The sequence below is a fragment of the Martes martes genome, assembly GCF_963455335.1.
Source record: "Martes martes genome assembly, chromosome: 6".
In the NCBI taxonomy this organism is placed as follows: Eukaryota; Metazoa; Chordata; class Mammalia; order Carnivora; family Mustelidae; genus Martes; species Martes martes.
This window is the reverse complement of record NC_137893.1, coordinates 86,332,537-86,358,609: the sequence shown is the minus strand read 5'-3', so window position 1 is coordinate 86,358,609 and position 26,073 is coordinate 86,332,537. Positions and strand designations below refer to the sequence as shown.

The window sequence follows — 26,073 nt, the reverse complement described above, 5'->3', positions numbered from 1 at the left end:
TTTATTTTATATATAACAGAGATGATTTTATTAGGTTCATATGTGATTAGAATTGTTATGTCTTCTTCATGAATTCGATCTTTTATCACTATGTAGTAGCTCTCTCTATAATGATATTTTGGGTCTTTAAGCTCTGTGTATTTTATTTTACTAAAGTTGTGTCAGCTTGCTTTTGGCTTTAGTAAGACCCTTGTATCTGGTTTCACTTTTTATTTTAAGCCTTTTTATGTTCTTATGCTTTAGATCTGTTTGTAGTAACAGCCCGTAGCTATTACTTGCGTTTCTTTTACCAAATTTGACAATCTCTGACTTAACTAGTGAGTTGATTCTAGGTAACTTTATTGTAACTATTGAAATATTTGGACTTGTTTCTATAATCTTTTATCTGTCATACTTTTTCTATGTTTCTTTTTCTTCTCTTTTGGCTTTTAACTAAATGATCCCTCCTTCTTCTCCCTAACAAGGCAAGAACTTTAGCATACTCTCAGGCCCTTGATTTTTGTCACCCCTCACCCCACCCTTACTGTTGATATTTTCTAGAATTTTATCTCTATGTTATTAGGACTAGGTTGCCCATCTGTGTGTGTGTGTCTCTCTCTTTTTAATTTAAATTTTTTTTTGAAGATTTTATTTTTTTTATTTTTGAGAGCGAGCAAGCACAAGTTGGGGGAAGGGGCAGAGGGAGAGTAGACTCCCTGCTGAAGCAGGGAGCCGCATTGTGGGATTTGACCAGGACCCTGGGATCATGACCTGAGCTGAAGGCAGACACTTAATTGACTGAACCACTTAGGCACTCCCTCTTTAACAATGTTTTTTAGCAATTTTATTTATTTGAGAGAGGGAGAAAGCACACACAAAGTGGGAAGAATAGAGGGAGAGGGACAAGCTGACCCCATGCTGAGCGTGGAGCCTGATGTGGGGCTCGATCCTATGCATCTGAGTTCATGACCTGAGCTGAAATCAAGAGTTAGATGCTTAAAGGACTGAGCCACCCAGGTGCCCCCCTCTGTGTCCCTTGTAAGCACTCTGTGTCCTTTAAGATAACAACAAACCAAGTGGATGCTGACACTCCCAGGGCATGGGGAAGTTATGTAATACTGTTTAGTAAAATCCTCCCACTGCTTCCTGACTGTGTTGTGGTTTGCCTGTTTCTCTTTTTCCCCTAATGCACAGTCCCTAGGAGATGGGAGGGTGTGGCTTGTGCCAGCCATAGCTGGAACCCCAGTGTCCTGGCTCCCCCCTAATATTCCTGGCTTCCCAGTTCCCCCACAAGGCCTCACACTGGTCTATCCCAGAAGTTACTACTCTGCTGTCTCAGGCCTGGACACTCTAATGAAGAGCAGATTTCCCCTGGGGGAGTCTGAGCGGATCCCTTTCCTTCCGCTTTTCTTTAAAAAAAAAAAAAAAAAAAGTGTTTTTGTTTGTTTTTTAAGGAATTACTAAGATATTTGCTCACCCTGTATTCCTATGATTCCTGCAGCATCTACTGAATTGGTTTCTCATCTTATTTGTGTATCTAATGGTGAATCTAATTTTAGTGGTAAATCTAATTAAATCTGGCAGGTAGTTTTTATAATGTTTTAGAGTAGTAGTTTTATAATGTTATTTGAATGCATATAAAATTTTAGGTTCAAGTTTCATTCCTTTGTTCTGTTAAGAATGTCACTACATTGTCTCCTGATGGCCAGTATTGCTGTTGAGAAAAGTCTGATGTTAGTTTGATTCTTGCTCCTGGTAGATGCTATGTTCTTTCTCTCTGGAAGTTATTCGAGTATTTACTTTGTATCTGATTTTCTTAAATTTTGCAATAATATCCCTAGAATAGGCTTTTCCTTATTAACATTAAACGGAATTGTTCCTTCAGTACTAAGCCATTTCTCTTAAATTTGGGGAAATTCTCTCCATTATTTCTTCAGATAGTTCCTCCTTGCCAGCTTAACTTTTTTTCCTTGGGACCTCTGTTATTTGGATGTTGCCCCTTCTACTTATAGCCACCACCGTTTTTAAATTATATTTTGATTTCTTGTTCTCTTCCTCTGTTTCATTTTTTCAAAGATTTTATTTATTTATTTTATTTGAGAGACAGCAAGCAAGCAGGGCTGGGGGCAGAGGGAGGAGGAGAGAATATCAAGCAGACTCTGCCTTGAGTGCAGGGCCCAACTCAGGGCTTGATCTCACCACCTTGAGATAATGACCTGAGTGAAAACCACGAGTCAGGCACTTAACCCACTGAGCTACCTAGGCACCCCTCTCTTCCTCCTTTTCCTGGGAGAGCCCTAAATCTTATCTTCTAACTTACCATATTACTGTATGTCTAATTTCTTGTGTTCTTTATTTCATGATTATGCCGTTACCTACTATGTCTTTACCTTTGTTTTTTATGATGAAAAATGTTTCATCTTATTAATATTCTTTGTTGTTTCTTTTACTGTATTGATCATGTTTCTGTTACATCAGTCTATCTTAATCATTTTCCTTCTATTGGTGTATATTTTATAGGGTTCCTGGATGATGGGGTGCAGTGATCCCAGTTGTCCTTCCCAAGAGTCTCCTTAGTTTAGCTAGGTAAATTTGTTCCCCTGAGGATATTCAATATTCTGTATGGCAGTACTTGATGGAAAAAGTTTTAAGGCCAGATCTTAGTCTCTGATAGGCCCATGGGGCTAAAGAACTGAGAATATGACAGTTACCAACTCATGTTTGTCATCTCCCCACCAAAAAACTGGCCTTGCCATGTGTGACTGCATGAGTCATACACTGCATGACCCCGGGAGTGACTATTCATTTAGATGATGGTAACGGCACCTCCCACCATTATCTAATATGGCAACTCTGCAGGTCTTCACCTTCAAACCCCCAGTGAGAAACAGATTTGGCAAGAGGCAGTTACCCTTCAGTTTAATCCACCAGTTGTGGGGCTTTGGAGGAGGTAGATGGAGGAATGAATGCCTGAGACTATTGTCTTCAACTCCCATTCCAGAAGGGCCCTGGCAGATTCCCTGAATTTACCTCCAGTGGATTCCCCAGCTAGTGCGCTGGAGTGGTTGACACCAGATTTCTTCAATGAAGCGACACGTGATGATTGTTCTGAGGCATCAGTGGGTGAGGGCAAGAATGGAGCTTGAATTGCTTTATTTTCCTTGAACTGCTAACTTTCTCTGCCAGTTGCCTTCAACCCAGGCTACAAACACCCTCCCCCACACCCATTCAAAAGCACTCTCCTTCCGGTGTTCCTGGATATTTTCATTTTGTAAAAGTTCCTAGACTCTGTGTTTCTTCAGAGTTGATTTGCTAAAGGGAGCCAACTACTGCTAATTTTCCATATTTTACTTTCCCACAGTCAGGCTTTTCTCTTCCTTTTTTTAATATTAAAAATTGCCAGTTATTCACCAGCAGAAATGGGTTTATTCGAGGATGAAAGAGAATTGCAATCTGGGCCGGACAAGCTGGGGCAAAACCAGAGGAGAGTCTGGAGAACAAAAGGAGGTAGGCTTTTTGTGAAGAAAGGGGGTAAGTCAGAAAGGCTGCTATAAATGAAAAATCCATTGACATCAACAGGGAGTTGCAACTATGGTGGCTTCTCATTGGCTGAGCTGTTGCCAGGGGGAAAAGGAAAGTGTTTCTTTCTCCAGCTGGCAAAGTCAAGTAGTATCCATTTGCAAGGTCCAGTCCCTCTTTTCCTGTTTGCTTTGCAGGTGATAGAGCTTGGTAGAGTTTGAGAGCGCTCCCCCTGCGGAAACCTCCCAACTTCATTTTAGTGGGGTTTCCCATGATTAATTTTCACACTTTTTAAAACAACAACTTTTATTTTTAAACTTTTATCTTATTATAAGAATAGTACGTGTTTATTTCAGATAAGCAAAAAGAATATCACTACTGCCCCCATTACAACTGTCAACATTTTGGTTTGGTGACCTGCCTGTCATTTTGCTTTGCATCTGGTTCCTAACTACTGTTTTCAACCTGGACTTTAATATAACATGTATATTTCCCAACATCCCTAACACCATTTTAAGAGTCATTTTTTGGTTACATAATATTCCATCATCCAGACAAGCATAACTTAGCCAGTTTTCTGTCTTCAGATACAGAGCTTATCTCCAGAAAAGTTATACTCTTAAATCATGATCATGTGCATTTCCACACACCCCTGCCTAAACTGGGTGTTAACTTTGTGAGCTGCTATTGTCTTTTTCTCAGTCCAGCTTGTCTTGGGCACTTTACTTCTGGTTTCTGCACTCATGCACAGCTAAGCTGATTGTTCACCAAGATTTGTGCATTCAGGTAGTTTGAAACAAATTTTAACTCTGGATAAGTGAATGTAAAAATCACCTATAACCCTCCTGATCAAAGATAACTACTATGGACATTTTTACACAGTATCTTTTTCTATATTTAAGTATAAGCCTTGGGTTTATATTTATATTATATTTATAAGCCTTGGGTTTTTTGGGTTTTGGGTTTTGTGTGGGAGGGGGGTTGTGTTTTTTGTTTGTTTGGTTGGTTGTTTTTTGGGGGGGGGGGCGTTTCATTGTTTTGTATACAATTACGGGAGAATCCCTTTGCTTAATTCCAGGTCACTCATTTACTCTTCATAGCTGTCCATTCTGTTTTTCCATCTAGCTTTTTCCTTTTTTTTTTTTTTTTCTTTTTAAAGATTTATTTGAGAGAGAGTGAGTGCACAATCAAGAGAGGGTAAGAGAGAAGCTCAAGCAGATGGCCTACTGAGCACGGAGCTCAACTCGGGGCTCGATCCAGGACCCTGAGATCATGACCTGAGCCAAAATCAAGAGTCAGATGCTCAACTGACTGAGCCACCCAGGCTCCCTAGTTTTGTTTTGTTTTTTTCTTTCTGGAACTATACTTTTATTTTCCAGAGTTCTAATTAGTTCTTGTTCATGTTTTCAGGATGCAATATTTATCCTCCTGAGGATATTAACTCTGATTTTTTTACCTTAATTCCGTATAACATTGTTACTTCTGGTGTACAACACAATGATTCAATATTTGTATATACTGCAAAATGAACATGATAAATCAGGGTAACATCTATCAGTACACATAATTATAATTTTTTTCCTTGTTATTTATGATTCCTTGTTATTTCCTTGTTATTTAAGATCTACTGTCTTAGCAGCTTTCCAGTGTTGAATATAGTATTATTAACTATAGTCACTGTGCCGTACATTACATCCCCATGACTTGTTTTATAACTGATGTGTGTACCTTTTGACCCCCTTCACCCATTTTGCTCACCTTCTATCCCTCACCTCTGGCAACCTGTTCTCTTTATCTGTGAATTCAGTGGTTTTTTTTTTTTTTTTTTTTTTTGGTTTTAGATTCCACATTCAAGTGAGCTTACATGGTATTTGTTTTTCTCTGTTTGACTTATTCCATTTAGCATGTGGCTTCAAGGTCCATCCATGTCGTTACAGATGGCAACACTTCCTTTTTTATGGTGAAATAACATCCCATTGTATATTGGTACATGCGTGCACGTGCATGTGTGTGTGTGTATACCACATTTTTTTTTATCCATTCATCATCAGTGGACATTTAGGTTGTTTCCATGTCTTGGTTTTTGTAAATAATGCGGTGAACAATGGGAGTGCATATATCTTTTTGAGTGAGTGTTTTTGTTGTGGGATTTTTTTTTCCAGATAAATATACCCAGAAATGGAATTGTTGGATCATATGATAGTTCTAATTTTAAGTTTTTGAGGAAATTCTGTACTGTTTTCCATAGTGACTGCATCAATTTACATTTCCATCAACATTGTACAAGTGTTCTCTATTCACCGCATCCTTCCCAACACATTATTTCTTGTCTTTTTGATCATAGCCATTTTAAGAGGTGTGAGGTGATATCTCACTGTGGTTTTGATTTGCATTTCCTGGATGATGAGTAATGTTGAACATCTTTTCATATATCTGCTGGACCATCTTATATATATTGGAAAAGTGTTCAGATCCTCTGCCCATTTTAAATTGGATTGTTGGGTTTTTACTATCAAGTTGTGTGAGTTCTTTATGTATTTTGGGTATTAACCCTTTATCAGATATATGATTTACAAATATCTTCTCTCATTCAGTAGGTTGCCTTTTTATTTTGTTGATGGGTTCCTTTGTAAACAGAAGCTTTTTAGTTTGATGTTTTCCCACTTGTTTATTTTTGCCTTTATTGCCTTTGCTTTTGGTGTCAACTCCAAAAAATCATCATCAACACTGATGTCAAGGAGTTTATCACCCCTGTTTTCCTCTAGGAGTTTTATGGTTTAGATCAAGTGTTTAATCCGTGTTGAGTTAATTTTTGCACATGGTATAAGGTAGTGGTACACAATATGTTGAAAAGACTCTCCTTTCCCCATTGCATATTCTTGGCTCCTTTGTCATAACTTAATTGGCTATGTATGCATGGGTTTACTTATGGGCTCTGTGTTCAGTTCCATCAATCTATGTGTCTGTTATTATCCAGTACCATACTGTTTTGATTACTATCGCTTTGTAATTTAGTTTGAGATCAGGAGGTGTGATGCCTCAACTTTGTTCTTTTTTTCTCAAGATGGCTTTGTCTATGTAGAGCCTTTTGTGGTTCTATACATATTTTGGGATTGTTCTATTCATGTGAAAAAATGCCAGAATTCTGATGGAGGTTGCTTTGAATCTAGATCGCTTTGAGTAGAATAAACATTTTAATAATATTAATTCTTCCAGTTCATGAGCACAAAATATCTTTCCATTTATTTGTGTCTTCTTCAACTTCTTTCATTAATGTCTTAGAGTTTTCAGTGTAGTGGTCTTTCACCTCCTTGGTTAAATTAATTTCTAGGTATTTTGTTCTTTTGGACACAATTATAAATGGGATTGTTTTCTTTCTCTTTCTGATAATTTGCCATTACTATTTAGAAGTGTAACAAATTCTTGTATATTGACTTTTATATCCTGTAACTATACTAATTTCATTTATTAGTTTTAATCGGTTTTTGGTGGCTTCTTTAGGGCTTTCTCTATATAATATGTCATCTGCAAATAGTGACAGCTTTACTTTTTCTCTCCCAGTTTGATGCCTTTTATCTCTTTTTTCCCCCTAAGGTCTAGCTAATAAGACCTCCAGTACTGTGTTGAGTAATAGTGGCAGGAACAAATATCCTTGTCTTGTTCCTGATCTAGCTTTTCACCATTGACTAAGATATTAGTTGTAGGCTTGTCATATAGGGCTTCTATTATATTGAGGAATGTTCCTTCTATACCCACTTTTTTTTCTTTTTAAGAGTTTTTGTCATGGGGCGCCTGGGTGGCTCAGTGGGTTAAGCCTCTACCTTTGGCTCAGGTCATTATCTCAGGGTCCTGGGATCAAGTCCCACATTGGGCTCTGCTCAGCAGGGAGCCTGCTTCCCAACTCTCTCTGCCTACTTGTGATCTCTCTCTCTCTCTCTCCCTGTCAAATAAATAAATAAAAATCTTAAATAAAAAAAAAAGTTTTTGTCATAAAAGTGTGTCAGATTTTGTCAGATGTTTTTTCTGCATCTAATGTGATAGTCGTCTGATTTTTATCCTTCTTTTTGTTTATGTAGCATATATCACAGTGATTTTGTGAATGTTTGAACCCTTCTCAAATCCCTGGGGTAAATTCCATTTGATCTGTTGTATAATCCTTTTAATATGTTGTTGAATATGGTTTGCTAATATTTTGTTGAGGATTTTGCATCTATGTTCATCTAACTCTGATTTTTTTTTTTTAATTCAAGTAGCCAACTGATAGTACATCATGCATTTCAGGTGTAGTGTTCAGTAAATTGGGGTGATGGGCACTATGATTTTTAAAAGAATCCTCTTCTGTTATCTCTATCACTTTTTTTTTTCAGCGTAACAGTATTCATTGTTTTTGCACCACACCCAGTGCTCCATGCAATCTGTGCCCTCCCTAATACCCACCACCTGGTTCCCCCAACCTCCCACCCCCCGCCCCTTCAAAACCCTCAGGTTGTTTTTCAGAGTCCATAGTCTCTCATGGTTCACCTCCCCTTCCCATTTCCCTCAACTCCCTTCTCCTCTCCATCTACCCTTGTCCTCTATATTATTTGTTATGCTCCACAAATAAGTGAAACCATATGATACTTGACTCTCTCTGTTTGACTTATTTCACTCAGCATAATCTGTTCCAGTCCTGTCCATGTTGCTACAAAAGTTGCAACCTCTTTCATTCTTCTGTTTGCGGAATTTATCTTTCTTTTGCAACATACTTCTTAAATGCATGCTGACTCTTGGCTCTGTACTCATCTCGGTGCCCAGGGCTTTTGTTGGCCTGGCTGCCAGTGTTGTTTGTATTCATGCTGGTTTCCCCTACCTCCCTCAACTAGCTTAAGTACTCTAGCCTTGGGGTAAAAGCGGCAGCCGGAAGGGATGCAGGCAGGGATGGAGGGAGACCAACTTATGCAGCTCAGGCAAATACAGTTCCCCAGACTGGTAATCTCCTCGATAGGCACAGGGTCCTTCCTACTCCCTGTGTAGGTGACTGCTAAATTTGGGGTATGCTAGTTCCCCTCCTACTTTGTACAGAACCTTCTGTATGTGCTTTGGGCTATGGTTTCTTCAATCCACGTGAGCCCATCTGCTTTCTGTCTTTCAGGATTCCTTCACTTACCTGGGCCATTGCAGGCATGCTTTCTTGCCTTCTGAGGCTGTTGTGGACTCTTTTCATCCTTCTGTTACGTCTAGGGACATGGAGCAGAATGGAGGAGGCGGTTTAGCAAATAATCCAAACACTTCTTTGTTTCTCCTGTGCAGAGTATGAGCACCTCTGAGTTGGTTAACTGGGAGCCTAGTCTTAGAATCAAGTACACAGGGATTTGAATCTCAGCCATTCTTACTAGCTGTGCGACTTTAAGCAATTTTCTTAATCTCTCCAAATCTCTCTTGCCTTACCTAGTGAATGGGGATGATCTTTGTTGTGAGGCTTCAGTGCGCTAAGGCACACAAACCCTCAGCAGGGCCTTTACCAGAGCGAGCACTCAGTGTTTAACTTTTGGTTATTTCTATCAGAGTTTTTATTTTTCTGTTTTTCTGGGGGTTTTTGTTTTGTTTTGTCTTGTTTTTTATTGAGCTAAGCCCAGTTAATGGAAGAGTCCAGAGAACCCCTTTTCCATCCATCTAATTTGGACTTGGAGTTTCTTCTTCCAGCCCTTCTCCCGGCCTCTCCAGGAGTAACCAGACTGACTCCTCACTCCCGCTCTGTCTACAGCTCGGCTCCACCAGCTGGAAGGGCTGAGGACCATCGGCATCACCACCAATGGCATCAACCTAGCCCGGCTGCTCCCTCAGCTGCAGAAAGCCGGTCTCAGTGCCATCAACATCAGCCTGGATACTCTGGTGCCAGCCAAATTTGAGTTCATCGTTCGCAGGAAGGGTGAGCAGATGTGGCTTGCGTTGGAGAGCAGCCCTCCAAGGGCAGACCTGGCGAAGGAGCCATGGCAGGGGGCCTGGTTGCTCCCTTTTTGGTGTCTGAGCTATAGATGATCCGGGGCACTTATTCCTCACCCCTCAGCTTTACCAGCTGTCTTATGGGATTCGATGCGAAGACCTGTGGTGACCAGTCTCCTCCTGCTCTGCCCCCAGTGTGCCCGGGACTGAGAGTGTTGCTAGAGTGCAGCCCTTTCCATTTTAAAACCAAGGTGGTCGCTGGCAGGTGGGACAAGTCGGTTACCCCATAATGAGTTCTGAGTAAATGTGGGGCAGCCCAGGGTGAAAGCAGCTGCCTGGAGGTGCCAGGGACAAGGCCAGCACTGCCACGGCCTCCCCTTACCAAGCTTCATCAGGAAGGGCACAGGTGTTGGTTGGGGGAGGTAGAGCAGCCCCAAGCCCCAGGTCTCATTAGATCAGCACCCGATATCTCCTGGGCCATGGACTTTAGTTTGGGATAGGAAGTATCCAGGATTGGATGCCCTTTGATTTAGGGAGGGTGGTCCCTAACTGAGACTTCTCTGCAGGGTCAGAGACTCAGCAATCCTTCCTCTTCTCTGGAAACAGCTTCTAGCTCTCAGGCCTAGTTTCTTTTTCCCCTGCTCCATGCGGTGGCTCCCTGTTTATACCAACTGTGCGCTGAGGACGGGCTCATGGAGTCCTTGCCCTCAGGAAAGAGCTGCTCCCAGTGCTGGGGAGGGGACAGAGACACACAGGACATTGCTCTGCCTTAGTGATGCTACTAGATTACCTTTTGTTTGCCTTGTGGTATTGATTAAAGTGCTATAGAGGAGGAGAGAGAACTCAGCAGGGGAGACCTGGAGGGCTCCATGGAGGAGGCACTTACTCTGGGCCTTGAGTAATGAGTAATGGGGAGACGAGTTAGATGAAGGGAGCTTACTTTGAAGGAGAATGTCAGTTGGGAACCTGCGAGGGCTCTGAGGCAGGCAAGTGGAAAGCGTATTTGTGGGTTTCACCCCCACAACCCAACATCCATGTCTCCCCTGCCTCCTCATCTCATTTACTAGAACAAGGATTAGAGACAGTAGATCCTGATATCAGATCTGCCTTCCCATTTATACTCCCATGTCCACCACCTCCTTTTGGAGGTAGAGTGTTTCACAAAGCGAGAAACTTCTAGATGATCATAATAGCATTTTCTATGAAAGCCGCACTTTCCTCCCTTTTGCCTCCCTCGCCAGGCCATCTTAAAGTGCTGCAGGGAAACTGTGGAGACCATCATCTGGCCACCCTCCCCCAGGGGGTGGCCCAGCCGTGAACCACACACCATCACCAGGCTGTGTGAGGGGGCGTAGGGGCTGGTGTGCAGGAGGCACACTCAAATGTTTGGACGCACGAGTGAGTGGAGAGTGAGCCGGACAGTGAGAAGGAGCTTAGCTGGGATCGCAGGTACTGGAGGTCAACCACAGAGATGGGAGACCCATGTGCGTACTAATCGCTTACCGGCACTGGTACAGCCCTTGCACAGTCAGTGATGGTGAGAGCGGGCAGAGTGCATGAATGGACAGACTTGTAAAGCACTGACAAGGGAGTCTAGAAACCTGCATTCTCGGGCATGCAGTGAGAGGTCTCCAGCACGGCACTGCCTCTCCTTAGGGCCTCAGTTTCCCCATCTGGACAATGAGAGGGGTCACCTAGATCAGGGTTGGCATACTACTGTCCACCAGCCAGATCCAGCCCCCTGCCTTTTTTTGTTTTAATTTTATAGCCTGGGAGCCAAGAATGAATTTGGCAGATAATATTTATAAGCCACTTAATGACAGGGAACATTAACTATGAACTCCCAGTTAAGCAAAATATTATCCCGGCAAAAAGAATTCCATTCCTCCATTTTATGTGTAGAGCTGTGTTATAAAAAATGGTACTCAATTATCAGATTCTGAAATTAGTCAATATAGTCTTTACAGAATATACCTAATAATATCCTCAATTTCACCTCTTGGCCTATAAAGCCTGGAATATTTACTATCTGGCCTCTGGATGCGGTGGTCTCTGAGGCACCTTACTGCTCTGGTGCTTCCCTCTGGTTATAAGTGGGGCAGGGGAGAAGGAGAAAGTTTACAGACCCTTCTGTTCCTTGCAGGTTTCCACAAGGTCATGGAGGGCATCCACAAGGCCATTGAGCTAGGCTACAGCCCTGTGAAGGTGAGTTCATGCTGTTGCTTGACTTCTGACTTCTGCCCCTCTACCCTGGCTAGGCCTTCCACTGCTGCCATCTGGGTCCGTGGCAGCCCCCTGCCCTGGCCAGTGCAGCCATCCCCCTACCACTCCCTTGCCCCCTGTTGGTATCCAGCAGGCCCCTACAAGGGATGGGAGAAAACCAGTGACCCTCTTGGAATCCCCAACTTCAGAACTGGGGGAGAGAGACAAGGAATGGGCCCTCCAGTGGAGAGCCTAGGCAAGCACCAGACCCCCTAAGGTCATTCCTGAAGAAGATCGCAGGGGGAGCAGCCCTTGTTGTCCTCTTGTCCCTGGCCAGGTGAACTGTGTGGTGATGCGAGGCCTGAACGAGGACGAGCTCCTGGACTTCGTGGCCTTGACCGAGGGCCTCCCTCTGGACATGCGCTTCATAGAGTACATGCCCTTCGATGGTCAGTGACCTGGGGTAGGGAGGGAAGAGGAGATGGGGCCTGGTGGCAGAGCTAGTGCAGCGCCATGCTGAGAGTGTAGTGCAGGGATGCTGAGGACTTTGGGAGGAGTTGAATGGGGTGGAACAGGTCTGCTGACCGGGCCTGTGGATGCTGCTGACCCTGGGTCCTGCTATGTGCATAGTGGTGGGGGCGGGGGGCTGGGCAGGTGCCAGGGCTCGGGCTATGATAAGGGCATCAGAGGCATCTCCGAGTTGAGCATTGGTATGGTTTGACCCACCTGGGTTAGGCCGGGCCTCCCACCCTCCCGTCCAAGAGGTGGAACTGATTCCTGGGCCCTGTGGGAGGATGGACCTGAAGACCCCAGGCCCCTGCAACCCTGTGGCTCAGTGGCTTCCAACCCCGACACAGGTAACAGGTGGAACTTCAAGAAGATGGTGAGCTACAAGGAGATGCTGGACACTCTCCGGCAGCAGTGGCCAGAGCTGGAGAAGCTGCCTGAGGAGGAATCCAGCACAGCCAAGGTTGGGGGCAGGAGGCTGGGGCCGAGTTGGGAGCAGGAGCGTGGGAGAGTGGACGCTGAGGTCAGAATGCAGCGAGGCAGGCAGTGCCATGTAGCGGGAGGCATGACCGTGCCCTCACAGCTGCCTCCCTCCTCATGGGCAGAGCAGCTGGCTGGGCATGGGGCATGGGATGGCCATAAGTACCCTGTCCTAGGCCACACTTCAGTGAGCAGTGGGCAGGTGCTCTGGCCCTGTGGCCCACGGGCCTCCAAATCCAGAGCTAGTTTGCTGTCAGGCAGGTCAGGTGCAGGCAGAGAGCTCCTAGGTCATGCCTCGTGCCAGTGTTCTGTTGGCTGGGGGCCATGGGTGCTCCCTTCCATTGGGTTCCTTCGGAGAGGGCTGTGGAGGGGGGGCTCTGGTGTCTTCAGCAGCCCATCAGGTGCCAGCCCCTCCACTGCCCTTCCTTCCCCGCTCACCCCAGGCCTTTAAAATCCCTGGCTTCCGAGGCCAGCTCAGCTTCATCACGTCCATGTCTGATCATTTCTGCGGAACCTGTAACCGACTGCGAATCACGGCTGACGGGAACCTCAAGGTAAGTGTCCTTCTCCCCGTAAGGGCCCTCTTGTCCCCTCTGTGTTGTGAATCTCTCTTCACACCTGTGCCCCTGGTGGGAGGGGAGACCAGCAGGTAGCAGGACACATAGCGTGGCTGGTGAAATAGGGCCGTTTTGAGGAGCGCATGGGGACAGAAGGGGAAAGTGAACCCATGGCCTTCCTTCCTGGGGCCACTGAGGTAGCTTCTGGTTGATCGAGAGACACTTGCCTGGACTCAATGTTAGCATGGTGGGCAGGGGAGAGGTGAAGGGTCTGTGTGCACTAGGCCCCAGCCGTCACCCCAGTGGGCCCCTTTCCAGGCCAGGGGCTCAGCTCTGAAACCAGCATCCATTACTCATACCTGCTCAGCACACGCTATGCCTTCAGCCCTGTGCGGAATATCTGAGAGCTGTAGACACACCATTCCCTTCAGAGGTAAAGCCTCCCTGGTAGGACCTCCTAGTAAGGACGTGATTCTGCATCCGACGAGTGGCCAGACAGGCCGCAAGGGTGGTGGACCTGGAGAGAGCGAGTCGTGGACACTGGTGATCTCGAAGGGTGGAGAAGTGAGGGTGACAGTTGTCTGGAGTTCATACTGATACGGCGAGGGCAGATGAATGCCAGATATGGGGAGACCGCATGCTTGAGGGCCCGAGCGCCCAGGTAAAAGGTACAGCATGTGTTCTGTGGGTGGTGGGGGCTGCGCAGTTTCTGGACAAGGGAGGACGTGACTCCCGTTCATGTTTGAGGAAGGCAACCCACTGGCTGAATTTGGAAACAGGAAGACTAGTCAGAGGGCCACTTAACAGTGTTCCCCGTAGGGGAGAATGTGAGGCGGGGGACAGGAGGGAAGAAGGAAGGAGCTTGGTAAGGCCCACGGAGTGCCCCGAGAAGGCATCCAGGGGTGGGGGCGGTTGGCTTGGGAGCTGGTCAGCACTGGGGAGGAGGGGGTTGGAGGGCAGATGCATTGAGTTGGACATCCAGGGGACCATCCAGTGCTTGTTCAAAAGCCAGGGGATTTCCCTGGGCCTCTCCGAAGAGAGGCTCTCTACAGCTCAGGGTGAATGGGGACTTAGAGGGGATCCCGGGGCACCTGGGGGAGGGGAAGGGAGGAAGCAGGGTCCCCCGGGGCCCACAAAGCCGGGCGGGTGGCCACCTGGTTGGCGCTGCAGCTATGGGGGAGAGCAGTCGCCCCCTGACACAACAGAGCCCCAAAGAAGCGGGGCAGAAATGCCCGTTCTTTCTTTCCTCTCACTCTCCAGTCTCCCACCAGCCAACTGAGACAGAAGCCAGGTGGAGAGGCTCTCAGGAGGTGGAGCCCCTGGGGGCAGAGCGTGGCCCCTGGTCGGGGAGTAAAGGAGGGAGACCAGCAGCAGAGGGAAGTAGGTATACCTTCTTAGATTAGATTTAGATTCTGTCCGGTGCTCTCTGCCCTCAGAGGTTTCTCAGACATCCCTCCGTCCTCTGTCCACAGTGCCTTCTACAAGCACCTAGTAGGCGCTTTATAAAATTTTGTGGGAGAAGTGTGGGATCTCGCTTGCTGGGACTGTCTCATCCAGCCCTGAGCCCCCACAACATCCAGCCTCTCCTGGAAGCCGGGGAGCATCGAGTTTGAATAGCCTCAGGATGTCCCCTCCAACAGGCCCATGCTGTCCAGCCATCAGCCCGGGTCACAGGCTGGAGTGGTTCAGAGGCAGGCGAGTAATGTCCGGGTGCGTAGGGACCATGAGAGGCCAGGGTAAATGGGATGTTCATGCTGCGTCTGAGGGCACTGCCGGGACTCAGCTGACTGGGGTCTGTTCTCAAGGCCATAAAGAGGCTACTCTGTGGAATGTCTCAGAAGGTATGAACCAGGATTTTTATGTGCTGTTTCTGTTGGCAGCTCTTTAATTTTTTGTGGTATGATCTATAAGCTGAAGGTAACATGACTGCAAATCAGATACAGGCTTTGGGATGTTTGAGTTTGCTTCCTGCCCTTTCGGCTTCTGTGACTTCACCATCCAGCACCTTCTGTCCCTCCCTGCAGGAAGTCCTGCCTTGAGTATATGACCCAGCCATAGGAGGCCTGGGTGCTGGCGCTCAGCCCACAGTCCCCACAGGGGACTCTAGACGGGGGGGCCAAGGCTCTGGGCCAAGGGAGGCACGTCCTTCTCACCCCCACGGTGACCACCCACAGGTCTGCCTCTTCGGGAACTCAGAGGTGTCTCTCCGGGACCACCTGCGGGCAGGGGCCTCCGAGGAGGAGCTGCTGAGGGTCATCGGGGCCGCTGTGGGCAGGAAGAAGCGGCAGCACGCAGGTAAGGGGTGGGCACAGGGAAGGCCGGGCTGGCTGCTGAGTGGGCCACAGGGGCTGAGGGGACAGAGTGAAGCTTTGGCAGGAAGCCAGCAGGACTCCGTGCCAATCCTGGCGTTCAGTCCCTCCTGTGGCACTGGTAGACCAGGGGTGTGGCGATGGTTCTTCTCCCTCGGGGGCATGGGTACAGCAGAGCCCCTGCAGGACAGGGTGCCCTGAACTCTCCTGAGCTGTTTTATCGGGTGGAGGGGAAGCGGGGGATAGGGGGGCACTGCACCTCTCTCATCCCACACATTGCCTTCTGTCGGGGGTGGTCCCAGGCATCCACCGTGTCCCCCAAGGGCACCCATTCAGGCTCTGTCGGGGGTGACCTTGTAGTGTGCAGAGGGGGCTTTCTGTCAGGGTGCACCCAGGTGAGTGCCTGTCCCGGGTTGTCACACCACTGTGTCCACCACGGTTTCAGTGAACTCTCCTTTCCCTGCCCCTCCCTTCTCCCTTTCCTGCTTTCCTCTCCCTCCCCGTCTTTCCCTTACCCCAGGCATGTTCAGTATTGCCCAGATGAAGAACCGGCCCATGATCCTCATCGGTGGGTGACCCATCAGTACGTAACCACTCACCCTGGCCCTGGGGATCCCGCGGGGTGGGGCCCCGGCCCTAGGGTACCCTGTCCCCCGATCCTGCATTTCATCCTGATGTTCGCATCTTTGTGTTTCTTCTGCTCTTCCTCATTTGCTCTCGCCTCTCCAGCTTTCCTGTGTCTTCTCTTCCCTGGCCGTTGCTCCCCCTCCCTCCTTGTACCATAGAAATCATCCTCCTGTCTTACCGGTAACTGAGGCAGGGGGTCCTCAGAATTATGATCGCTAAGGTTGTTGTGCCCCAAACATGGAACTCCTGGTTAAGACAGAGACCCCGTCCTTGGCTCTAGAACCTCCCAGCCTAGATGCCATTACAAGAGCTGGGCAGAGCTTTGGGCAGGCAGCTAAGAATGCTCCTGATCTTTTCAGGGAGGAGGCAGCCAGGATCTCAACTGCCTAACTCCTTAACTCCTGAGAACTTATGTGCATAAAGTCCTGTGTGTTTTCTGAGGAACTGGCTGGTCCACCAGGAGCTCTGGGGATACTGTTACCCTTCTGCCAGATGCCCAGACGAGAGCAGGGGAGACCTTGCCCCAAACTTGGCCACAGCCAGATCTGGGCCTCTGAATTGTACCAGCAGGCAAGAGAAAGCAGTGAGAAAAACTAGGGGAAGGGATTCTCTTCTCCAGGGGTTGGAGCCTAATGAGTGCAGGGGCCCAGAGGAAGATAGGCTGGCATGGACCAGAGACAGCCCAAGGACTGCCTCCCATACCAGCCTCCCAGAGAGGGGAAGGCAGCTCACCAAAGCTCTCCCCTGGGAAGAAAACCTGACCATCTCTCTTCTTCCCTCACTTCCAGCGTCATAGTCCTACGGCTGGGCCTTGACCCATGCTGACACATCTTGACGGCAAGGAGTGGGCGTGCCTTCGTAGCTGCTCTGGGAGGGAGGTTGTACCTCTGGTATTGGCCGAGTGGGAGCCCAGAGCTGGGAACCTGGAAATTAGTAGGAGGACTCTTTGCTTCCTGAGGTGTATTATTCCTCTCAAGGACATAGAGTAATAAGTTGGTCTGGTTTCTATAAAAGCAGGAGTTGCCTGGAACAGGGCCTCCGACTTTCACACGCACGTGAATCACTTGGGGATCTTGTCATTTCAGAGTTGGGTTTAGGAGGTCTGGGCTGGGGTTCTGCACCAGACCACCCTTCAGGTAACAAGAGCCTGTGAGTCTCCCAAGGCCCTTGGCACTGTTTGTATCTGCCTATCGCTCTGCGGTTCTTTCTGATGGCCTTGAGGGGCCTTCAAAGACGTTGTGGAAAGATATACAATATTTCTCTGTCTTCTCTATAAACTCAGTAATTACTATTAAATCTTCCTAGAGAATGTGAAGAGGAGAGTAACTGTGATTGGTAGTTCAGGCTGAGACCTCACTATAGCTTCTAGAAGAACGCCGGGACAGGGAGAGGTCATGTGATTGGGCTACAGTCTTCAGACCCTGGGTGTTTGTGAAAAGAACCTTGGCAGCAAGGAAGTTGGTGCAGGGGGGGACCCCAGAAGGGCTCCCCCAACGCCTGTAGGCCCAGAGACACTGATGCGGCTGTGCTCCTCATACTGCCTGCCGTGAGGGCCTGCAGACCTGTATTCTGGGACCCCCCATCTGTGTACCTCCTGCTCTCTCTCTCCTCCTGTGCTCTTTGCTCTTCACGCCCCCACCCCCACCCCGGTGGAAGCTGAACTGAAGGTGGGCAGGGAAGGGGCGGGAGAAGAGGTGGGGAAGGAAACTTCCCTTTTGGGCTTAGTCTTTTTTCTTTCTCCTTCTTTCTTTCCAGAGTTTCTTTTGCTGCTCCAAGATTCCCCACCAGCCATCCCAAGCATTTCCTCCCAGGACCCCTTTCGTGTTCAGGGTATAAGACACAGAGTGAGTTTCCCCAGCCAGAAGGCGACTCTGTGGGAAGGAGGCTGGTTCCCCCGGACCCCTCTTCTTGCCCAGTGGCAGCTGGGGTCCAGCTGCCCTCAGAGACAGTACAGCTCCCACCTCGACTCGGATGCCAACCCAAAGTGCCTTAGTGCAGTGGCCCGGGCTCCTGCCACCCCCTCAGGAGCCCTGCCAACTGCGGACCAACTAACCCATGTGGACACGGAAGGACGGGCAGCTATGGTAGATGTGGGTGGGAAACCTGACACGGAGCGGGTGGCTGTGGCCTCAGCCGTGGTCCTCCTGGGGTCCATGGCCTTCAAGCTCGTCCAGGAGAACCAGCTAAAGAAGGGTGATGCCCTGGCAGTGGCCCAGCTGGCCGGAGTCCAGGCGGCCAAGCTGACCAGCCAGCTGATCCCTCTCTGCCACCATGTGGCCCTGAGCCACATCCAGGTGTGGCTGGAGCTGGATGCCACACGCCACGCGGTGGGGATCCGGGCGTCCTGCCGGGCTCGGGGCCCCACCGGCGTGGAGATGGAAGCCCTGACCGCCGCTGCCGTGGCTGCCCTCACTGTGTACGACATGTGCAAGGCTGTCAGCAGAGACATCGTGTTGGGGGAGATAAAGCTCCTGAGCAAGACCGGGGGTCAGCGCGGGGACTTCCAGCGGACTTAGAGCTCTTGCTTCTCACCCCCGGCCCAGCCAGGTCAAGATGGGCTGCAGTTCTGGCAAGTTTCTGTAACTCCGTCCCTGTTGACCTCCACCGGCAGGAGCTCGAGGTCAGCGCCCCCTTCACCACTTTGCCATCTCTAGTGAGCTACACGGTCTCCTGTCACCCTTCCTGGACACTCCAGTCACGGGAGGGGATTGCCATGAGCAGCGCTAGGGAACCGAGAAATCCCGTGGTCTGCAGTAGTCCCCAGATAACACATGTGGTTTCAGACAGGACGGCCCTTAACTTCCACTCCTCATTTTGGGTTTTCTCTTCTCCTTCCTTGGGAGAGAATAAGGGCTCATGAAGCAGAGGGAACCCACTGTGAGGAAGGAAGAGCACGGTTTGCATTAGGAATGTTGCACTATTTCTCTAAAGCAGTTTTGCCTTCCCAAGTTTGGGGAGCCACACCCCCACCATCCCTCCGAAAGGGCCAGTTCTCCCTTCCTCTGGCCTGCTTCTGGGTCCCATCAGACTTGCAGGGTTTTGGCTTCACCATTGCATTCATCCTGCTAGCAGCTCCCTTTCCTGGGCTCCCCTGCGCTGGAACAGGATACACATGGGCAGCAGCCCTGGGGACAACTGCCCCAAGCACACACCCCCACACCTGGCCCTGCACACTGCTCTTCCACGCCCCCCCCCCCAGCCCTTTGTTCTGGAACATATCAGGGAAAGAAGAGAGTTGAAGACTGCCTTCACCCTCACAGCGCACAAAATAAAGCCACGATGCCAACTTTGGAGATGCAAGAATGGGGACTTTCTGAGCTGCCATGAATTCATGCCCACACCCTCGCCCCTCAGGGAAAGAGGAGCAGGAAGGATGCTATCAGAGCCAAAGGGGCACAATCTCCGGATCCCGTCTTCCCTTGGGAGGCCCTCTGTTGGGAAGCCAAGAGAGGCACCGCCTGCCGTAAGTGGCCGGTGGGGGGCGTCCAAAGCTCATCACGGGGTTTGCTGGCTATTAGATATTAGAGATCACGGGGTGCACTTAGAGGTTTCTGGTCTGCACCTCCCAAACACTGGACTGGCTGGCTGGGTTCACCTCTGTGGCTAGGTGTCTGTGGGTCTATCCTCAGGGGCACCCCCTGCCTGCTCACCTCCCCTCTGCCCTACACCCACGGGTGCTGGCGCGTGTCAGACAGCCACCTCTTGGGAAAACAAAAAGCCAAATTCCATGGCCAACATCAAGCTACCCATACGATGTGGACTGACTGGCAGAACTTCTGGAAATGGAACAATTGGTGCTTGCAGAGTAGATGGGAGCGGGCTCCAAACCCCCACCGGCTATGACCACCCCTGAGCACAGCTCCTGTGCCCACACGGGAAGAAGGCACAGGCTTCACGGCAGGCTGGAGGGGGATGGTATGGATTTAATATTTTTTAGTATTACAATATATTCTTATAAAAATGGTGCAGGTAAAAAGGACACTGCCGATTTTGTACATTAGCCTCACTTGTCATCTGAGACAGCTTGGTGACAGCAGCCGTGGCGTAGAGGCTGGAGGAACAGTCATGGCACCCCAGTTGGTAAAAATGGGATGGGGGTAGGGAGAGTCTGGACCAGACCCTTTCCTCTCCACCCGGAGAATTTTGTTTCCTCCTGCTGCCCCCGAAAACCTACCTTCCCTCACTGGGGAGGGGGGGTGGGTGCTGCTGCTGAGAAGGGGACAGGTTGGATTACGTTAACTGAATTTTACACTGGACACAACATTAGGCAGCTAGAGGAATTTACCTGAAGGGAGCAGGAAGTGTGAGAAGGACACTGGGCAAAGACTAAGGAACAAGTGTAGTAGGCGTAAACATTTAGCATATCCAGGACCAACTGCCCCAGCTCCACGGGGCACCAGCCCCTCCTTGCTGAGGCAAGTGGGATGGTGAGTGGCCCAAGGCATGGTTGTAGATCTGGCTATTCTACTGGCCAGAGCTAGAAAACAATAAATAGAGAAGGGAAAAAAACCTTTCGGGGTGAGAAGCCTGAGCCCTGGAACAAGGTATGTGTCCTCTGTAAACAGTTAAACCAAAGTGTGCTTTTCTATGGATCCAAAATACCTTGAACAACTTCTATGTTCCTTGTCTTTCCTGGAAAATCCAGTCTTCCATGGCGTGTGGGAAGGCCAGAGTTTGGACATGCTGGTGATAGAAACAGAGCCCTCCCCTGGCCCCTGCTGGGGAGGTTGACCTCAGCCCAGCCAGTTTGAGAGAAGAACTTCAGAGACCCCACCCGTGACCTTCCCACCATCCCAATGCCAGCTTCTGGTGGTGGGGGCTGTCTGGTGGACAGATGGGTAGACCAAAGCCCTCCTCTTGCCTTCAGCTGGACTCCAGGATGGCCTCTTTGCCTTTAGCCTGGCCAGGTTTGCATTTGCTCACATCCCTCCCCCCTCAAACCAACACACATGCTGGGCTCACCAACTCTATGTTTCTCCCCCCCCCCCAGCTACTCTGGCCCTACCCCCCGAGTCTAATGTAGGGAAAAGATGAGATAAGCAGCTGAAGAGTGGCCCTAGCCCACCAGTGTGGCCACTGGCAATAACCCTGAGCTGGAAGAGGAGGTTGAAAGGTGAGAAACAAAGACAAGGGCTGGGAGATAGAATGGCCAGAAGCTGGTTGATGGAGAGTCAGGAGGGCCGGACTCTGAGGATGATAGGTCAACTTCTAGGGGGAAGAAATGGATTGAAAACAAAAACCTTGATGGAATTGACCTCTCCTTCCTTCTTTCAGAAGATAGTTTTGTTTAGACACAGCTGTTGATCCCCTCCCCCAACCAAAGACAGCTCAAAATGAACAGCATGGCTGGTGGGAGTGGATGGGAGGACTACAATAGGATCCCCTGGAAGTCAGATTGAAGAAATGAATTGAGGGGTGGGTCCCAGCCCCCATGTCTGGTGCCCAGCCTTCTGCCCTTGATTTCCTTCAGGCAGTGCACCCCCAGGGAACTTGGCCTTCTTCCTCCATATTCCATCTCCCTAGCTTCCCTTGCCTGCTCTGGCTCCCAGTCTGAATGCCTCAGAGATCACGTGTAAATGCAGAGGGCAGCTCTGGCCCCCTGACCCTCTCAGGAACGAACACCCCAGGGCCAGCCTTAGCCAGGTACACGTGGTTCGAAGCGGCTTTTCACAGGCTGGACAGAGGGGGAGGTCCCCGTGGCTTCTGCCCTGAGGCAGACCTTAGAGAAAGAGTTTGGGGTCTGATGAACGTGAAGTGGTAGACAGGGAGCACCAGAGTGGAGCTAGGCGTTCAAGTGCTGCCCTCTAGTGAGGCGCTATCAGAATTCCCAGCCAATGCGTGTGGTTATAGACAATGGTTGGGTTGTACAGAGGTGGTGTGAGGAGTTTTGTTCCAGGGTCCATAGGCCCAAGGCATGAGGTGCGGTGATGATCGGAGTCTTTCTTGAACCCCTTCCCCTACCAGATTCATCAAGTACCTGATCGTGAGCCATAGTTGTGGTAACCCAAAGGTGAGTGCTCTGGGATTCAGGATTAGTAGATAGGAGGGAGATGGCAGTAGGGAAGGGAGGGAGAGAGACTTACACGTGAGAGAGGGGCCAAGGGACTTGTGATGTAGGAAACAGGCACTGCTACTCTGTGTCCTGATGACTTGGTCCCTGCATTGTCCTCCCCACACTTTTTCTGAAACCTATCTAGCTAGAGTATCTAATGCCTCTTCCCTTGCCATCCAAGAGGAAAGTTTGCCCCCAGATCCGTGATCCATTAAGCCGCCTCTTGGTGGATGGGGGTCTGCATTCCCTCACTGGCTCTCAGGGGGCCCACCCCACCATGAACTCCCTACTGCACATGAAATCCAGACAAGGCCCATGGACCTGTCCGGTCTAGATCTCGAACAGTTGTGTGCCAACACGTACGTGCCCTTGCTGGGGTCCAGGGGGCAGGGCTCCGTCAGCAGGACCTGCCAGGGACGTCCAAGTCTGCCTCGGAGTGACCCTGGGGGGGAGGGGGGGCCTGGATGCAGAAAGAATAACGGAACAGGAGATGCGAGAAGCCCCTTCAGGTAAGTGCGGGGACCCCTGGTCCTGCCACACTCCGCCCCCACCCCAGGGCCCAGCCCAGGGCTCATTTAAACTGAGCACCAAATTGTCTAAGGATCCCGGCCGCCTCCACTCAGCCCCTCAGCCCACCCTGTCTCCTGCCTCCTGCTGCGGCCAGTCCCAGGTCAATAATTTAGCCTGCTTATTGCCCGTTCCCGGGTGACTTCCAGGGCCTGGCTCCCCGACCGCTTGCGGCTGCGTTTCAGCTTGCATAAGTCCTTGTCAAACACTTCCCCGGAGCGCAGCGCTGACACCAGGTCGTCGAACTCGCCACCTTCCTCCAGCGCGCTGCCCGCGTGGGCCTTCCGCTGCCTCTGCCACCGCTCCCGCTCCCGCTGCTCCTTCAGCTGGAGGAGGAGGAAGAGAGAGGTGGGCTGAGGCCAGAGCAGCCACTGACAGTCCAACTGCCGAACCAGTGGCCTCCCAGCAGGCACTAAGTCCCACCTGTGTGCCTGGAGGCCCGTGTTGACCAGCTGGCTCCACTGTCCTCCTTCCTAAGACACCCCTGTCTCCCTGCCTGCCTCCTGCTCTCCCGCAGTAGCACCCCACTCAGCGAAGCCCTCTCACCATGGCTTCCATGCGTGCCCGCCGTTCCTCCTCCTCTTTCCTCCTCCTCATGGCCTCCAGGTCCTGCCGGGCCTCCGAGAAGGCCTGCAGGAAGGTGTCGAAGATTCCAAAGAATTCGTCTGGCTGCATCTTGCTGTCCTGCTCCCCAAAGTGCATCAAGGCCTTGGAGAACTGTTAGGGGGCAAGGGGTGGTGAGAGTCTGCCCCTGCCCCCAAGCATGGTGGGCTCTGCCCCTGTGGTGAGCTGCGTTCCAGTCAGAGCAGAGCCCAGTCCAAGGGGAGCAGGGCTGGAGGAAAGGGGGGGATGCCTGCCAGCAGCAGGGCAGGGATAAGGCTGAAGGAAAAGCTTGAGGCGGACACCAAGGGGAGATGGGGGATCCAAGCCATCTGACAGAGGCTGCCCAGAGCTACCATGGGGTCTGTGATTGGTGTAGGTATGGGTCAGGAGCTGCAGACCTTGGGAAGTACTTCCTGAGGTCACACACTCAAAACGACCCAGAGATCATATAGTTATTGGGCTAATTTAACTCCTCTATTTCCTCAGTTTCCTCAGCTGTAAAATGGTGACAATAGACTCTACCTCATCGTGTTGTGAGGGTAAGGTGAGTTACTAGACATAAAGCATTAGCTCTAATTATAGGTGTCAGGCACTGTTCTGACATTTATTGACAGCTACCATCTCTAATTCAAGCCAGAGTATGCTGCCTGGACCAGCATGGGCGTCTCAGACCTCCTGAATGAGGAGGCCTACCAGTGGGATCCCTGGGGATGTTAGTGTGAGAAGCCAGGAAGAGGCAATAACAGCTGTGACCAAAACTGAGCTCTGGAGTCCGGATTCTAACTCAGGTCTGTCCAACACAGCTGGGAAACCTTGGGCAAGTTTCTTAACCTCTCCAGATCTCAGTGTACATACTTGTACAATAGGGTAATAACCTTTTAAGAAGCCCATTCTAAATGGATTATGACCTTTGCAACAGACTTGCTATTGCTTTTCTTAAGGGAGTGAGGAAATTATTTTTCCTCAAAGCTCACTGACTCTGGGTTTGTCCCTCTGGGCCACCCAACGTAGGAATGGGTGAAGGAGCCTTTTCTATGTAAAAAAGGGGTGATAGGGTTAGGATGGGGGCCAGACTGGGAGCTTGGGCCACACTTACCTTGTCCCTGGCCTCATTCAGCTGGTCTTCCAGCTCTGAGAAGCTAAAGCTGGAGACGGTGATGAAGTCACTCATGACTGGGACAAACTTGTCATTTGGTTCCCGTGCCTGGCGCTTCTGGTATTCCAGCTCCTGAGGAGGGAGAGTGACATGCTGGTTAGAGGGGCGCCAGCATAGAAGTCAGGAATTCTGAGGGTCACCCCCGTCTCCCACCCTTCCTGCCTAGTCTCACACAATTCTGAGGGTGGCAGAGATTGTGAGAGCTATCCCTCATGCACCACTGCTATCTTTCTTTCTCTCGATCCTTGCGTCCCAGGGGTGTCTGGGACGTCTGAAGTAATACAGACTCTCGGGCTCTAGCCCAGACCTAGGGAATGAGAATCTGCATTTTAACAAGACCTGTAGGTAATGCATGGGCAGATTCAAGTGTGAGATGCCTTTCTAAATCTCCTAGCTGATACGGATGCTGCTGGTCATGGGCCCTGCTGTGAATAGCACTTTCAAGGGCTATAAATTGGAAACTGCCCCCACCCGCACCATAGGGGCAATGAATATTTCTTTCTCCTACTTACCTTCATTCTCTAACTCATTGTCCCCTTACCTGCCTACCACCTCCTTCCCCCAGTAAAGATAGAAATGGTCTCAAGTTCCCAAATGTGGAGGAAAAACAATTGGGGCCATTGCCATATGGGACTAGCAGCCTAGCCTCAGGCCAGAGACCATATCATCTGAGAAGCCATCAGAGCAGGACTGGTGAAGACTAGACACCTGGGTGCAGCCTCTGGGTCCTCTACTGACCCAAGGAAAAGAGACATCTGGCAGGAATTTCTGGAGATAGCTGTGCCCAGTGTCACACACTATGGGCTACCTGTGCCTAACTGGCTTCTGAGAGATGCAGAAACTCTTTCCTATCCACTTGAATTAGACTTAGGCATGGGGCCAACTTATGATTCATTCTCCACTAGTGCCCAACAGACATGCTGGACAGTGTCCTGGCTGGTCTCAGATGGCCCCTCCATGAGATTCTAAATTTAAGTCCTAAATAATCCAGTCATCCTTTCCTGAGGGCTAGCTCTGTTGCTGCCTATCACTTGGTCAAATGATAGGTCCCCAGATAGTAGGCCCCCAGATAAAAATGCTGTCTGATGCATTTCTGTGTCCCAGAGCTCCCGTCTGGGGTGCCAGTGTCACTGGCACAGGGTATGGCCTTCAGCACAGACACAGGCAGCAACCCCTCAAACCCAGGCAGGCATAGATGGTGTACTCACCACCTCAACTGCTCGGAGGCCCCTCCTGAGGTTGCCCACCTCCTTCTCCAGCTCTGCCAGGCTGCAGGGAGACACACAGGAAGGGAGAATTGCTGAGCATGGTTCAGACAGACGGCAGTGCAAAGCACAATGGCCTTGGAGTCACTGGACCTGCTCCAGGCCTGCTACATCACCTCCCCTCTGTGCTCTATCTGTGCCTCTATAAAATAATAGGAGTGAAATTTAGGTTCTGAAGATCCTTCCAGGTCAGAAATGTTATGTTGAATATTAGGTTTCTAACACATGGCTTCTGACTCGAATTCTTTTTAATACCAGCAGGTAATACTTAAAACCCTTAACATGTTGTCCTGTGTGCAGTAAGCAATGGTTGCATATTAACTATTTT

General features: G+C 49.7%; 2 protein-coding genes across 6 annotated transcripts in view; one reads left to right on the top strand and one right to left on the bottom strand.

The window, feature by feature from the left end:
- Positions 1 to 20,081, top strand: part of MOCS1 (molybdenum cofactor synthesis 1) — a 38,127-nt gene extending 18,046 nt beyond the window's left edge. Inside the window, exons 4-11 of one of the 2 annotated variants that reach the window (XM_080805353.1) lie at positions 9,242 to 9,406; positions 11,564 to 11,625; positions 11,960 to 12,071; positions 12,480 to 12,592; positions 13,053 to 13,163; positions 15,341 to 15,461; positions 15,996 to 16,043; positions 17,858 to 20,081. In XM_080805353.1, the coding sequence (XP_080661479.1) occupies positions 9,242 to 9,406; positions 11,564 to 11,625; positions 11,960 to 12,071; positions 12,480 to 12,592; positions 13,053 to 13,163; positions 15,341 to 15,461; positions 15,996 to 16,043; positions 17,858 to 18,618 (1,493 nt within the window). In that variant the 3' untranslated portion in view covers positions 18,619 to 20,081. Of the gene's footprint in view, positions 1 to 9,241; positions 9,407 to 11,563; positions 11,626 to 11,959; positions 12,072 to 12,479; positions 12,593 to 13,052; positions 13,164 to 15,340; positions 15,462 to 15,995; positions 16,059 to 17,857 lie in introns of both variants that reach the window. The other variant, XM_080805354.1, reaches the window with a different exon arrangement.
- Positions 20,082 to 20,711: 630 nt separating this feature from the next.
- DAAM2 (dishevelled associated activator of morphogenesis 2) overlaps positions 20,712 to 26,073 on the bottom strand; it is a gene marked incomplete at its 5' end in the record, with an annotated part of 56,655 nt that continues 51,293 nt past the window's right edge. For 3 of the 4 annotated variants that reach the window (XM_080805349.1, XM_080805351.1, XM_080805350.1), the window contains 4 exons: positions 20,712 to 23,047; positions 23,268 to 23,438; positions 24,421 to 24,552; positions 25,689 to 25,749. In XM_080805349.1, coding sequence (XP_080661475.1) covers positions 22,826 to 23,047; positions 23,268 to 23,438; positions 24,421 to 24,552; positions 25,689 to 25,749 — 586 coding nt within the window. In that variant the 3' untranslated portion in view covers positions 20,712 to 22,825. The remainder of the gene's footprint in view (positions 23,048 to 23,267; positions 23,439 to 24,420; positions 24,553 to 25,688; positions 25,750 to 26,073) is intronic. The other variant, XM_080805352.1, reaches the window with a different exon arrangement.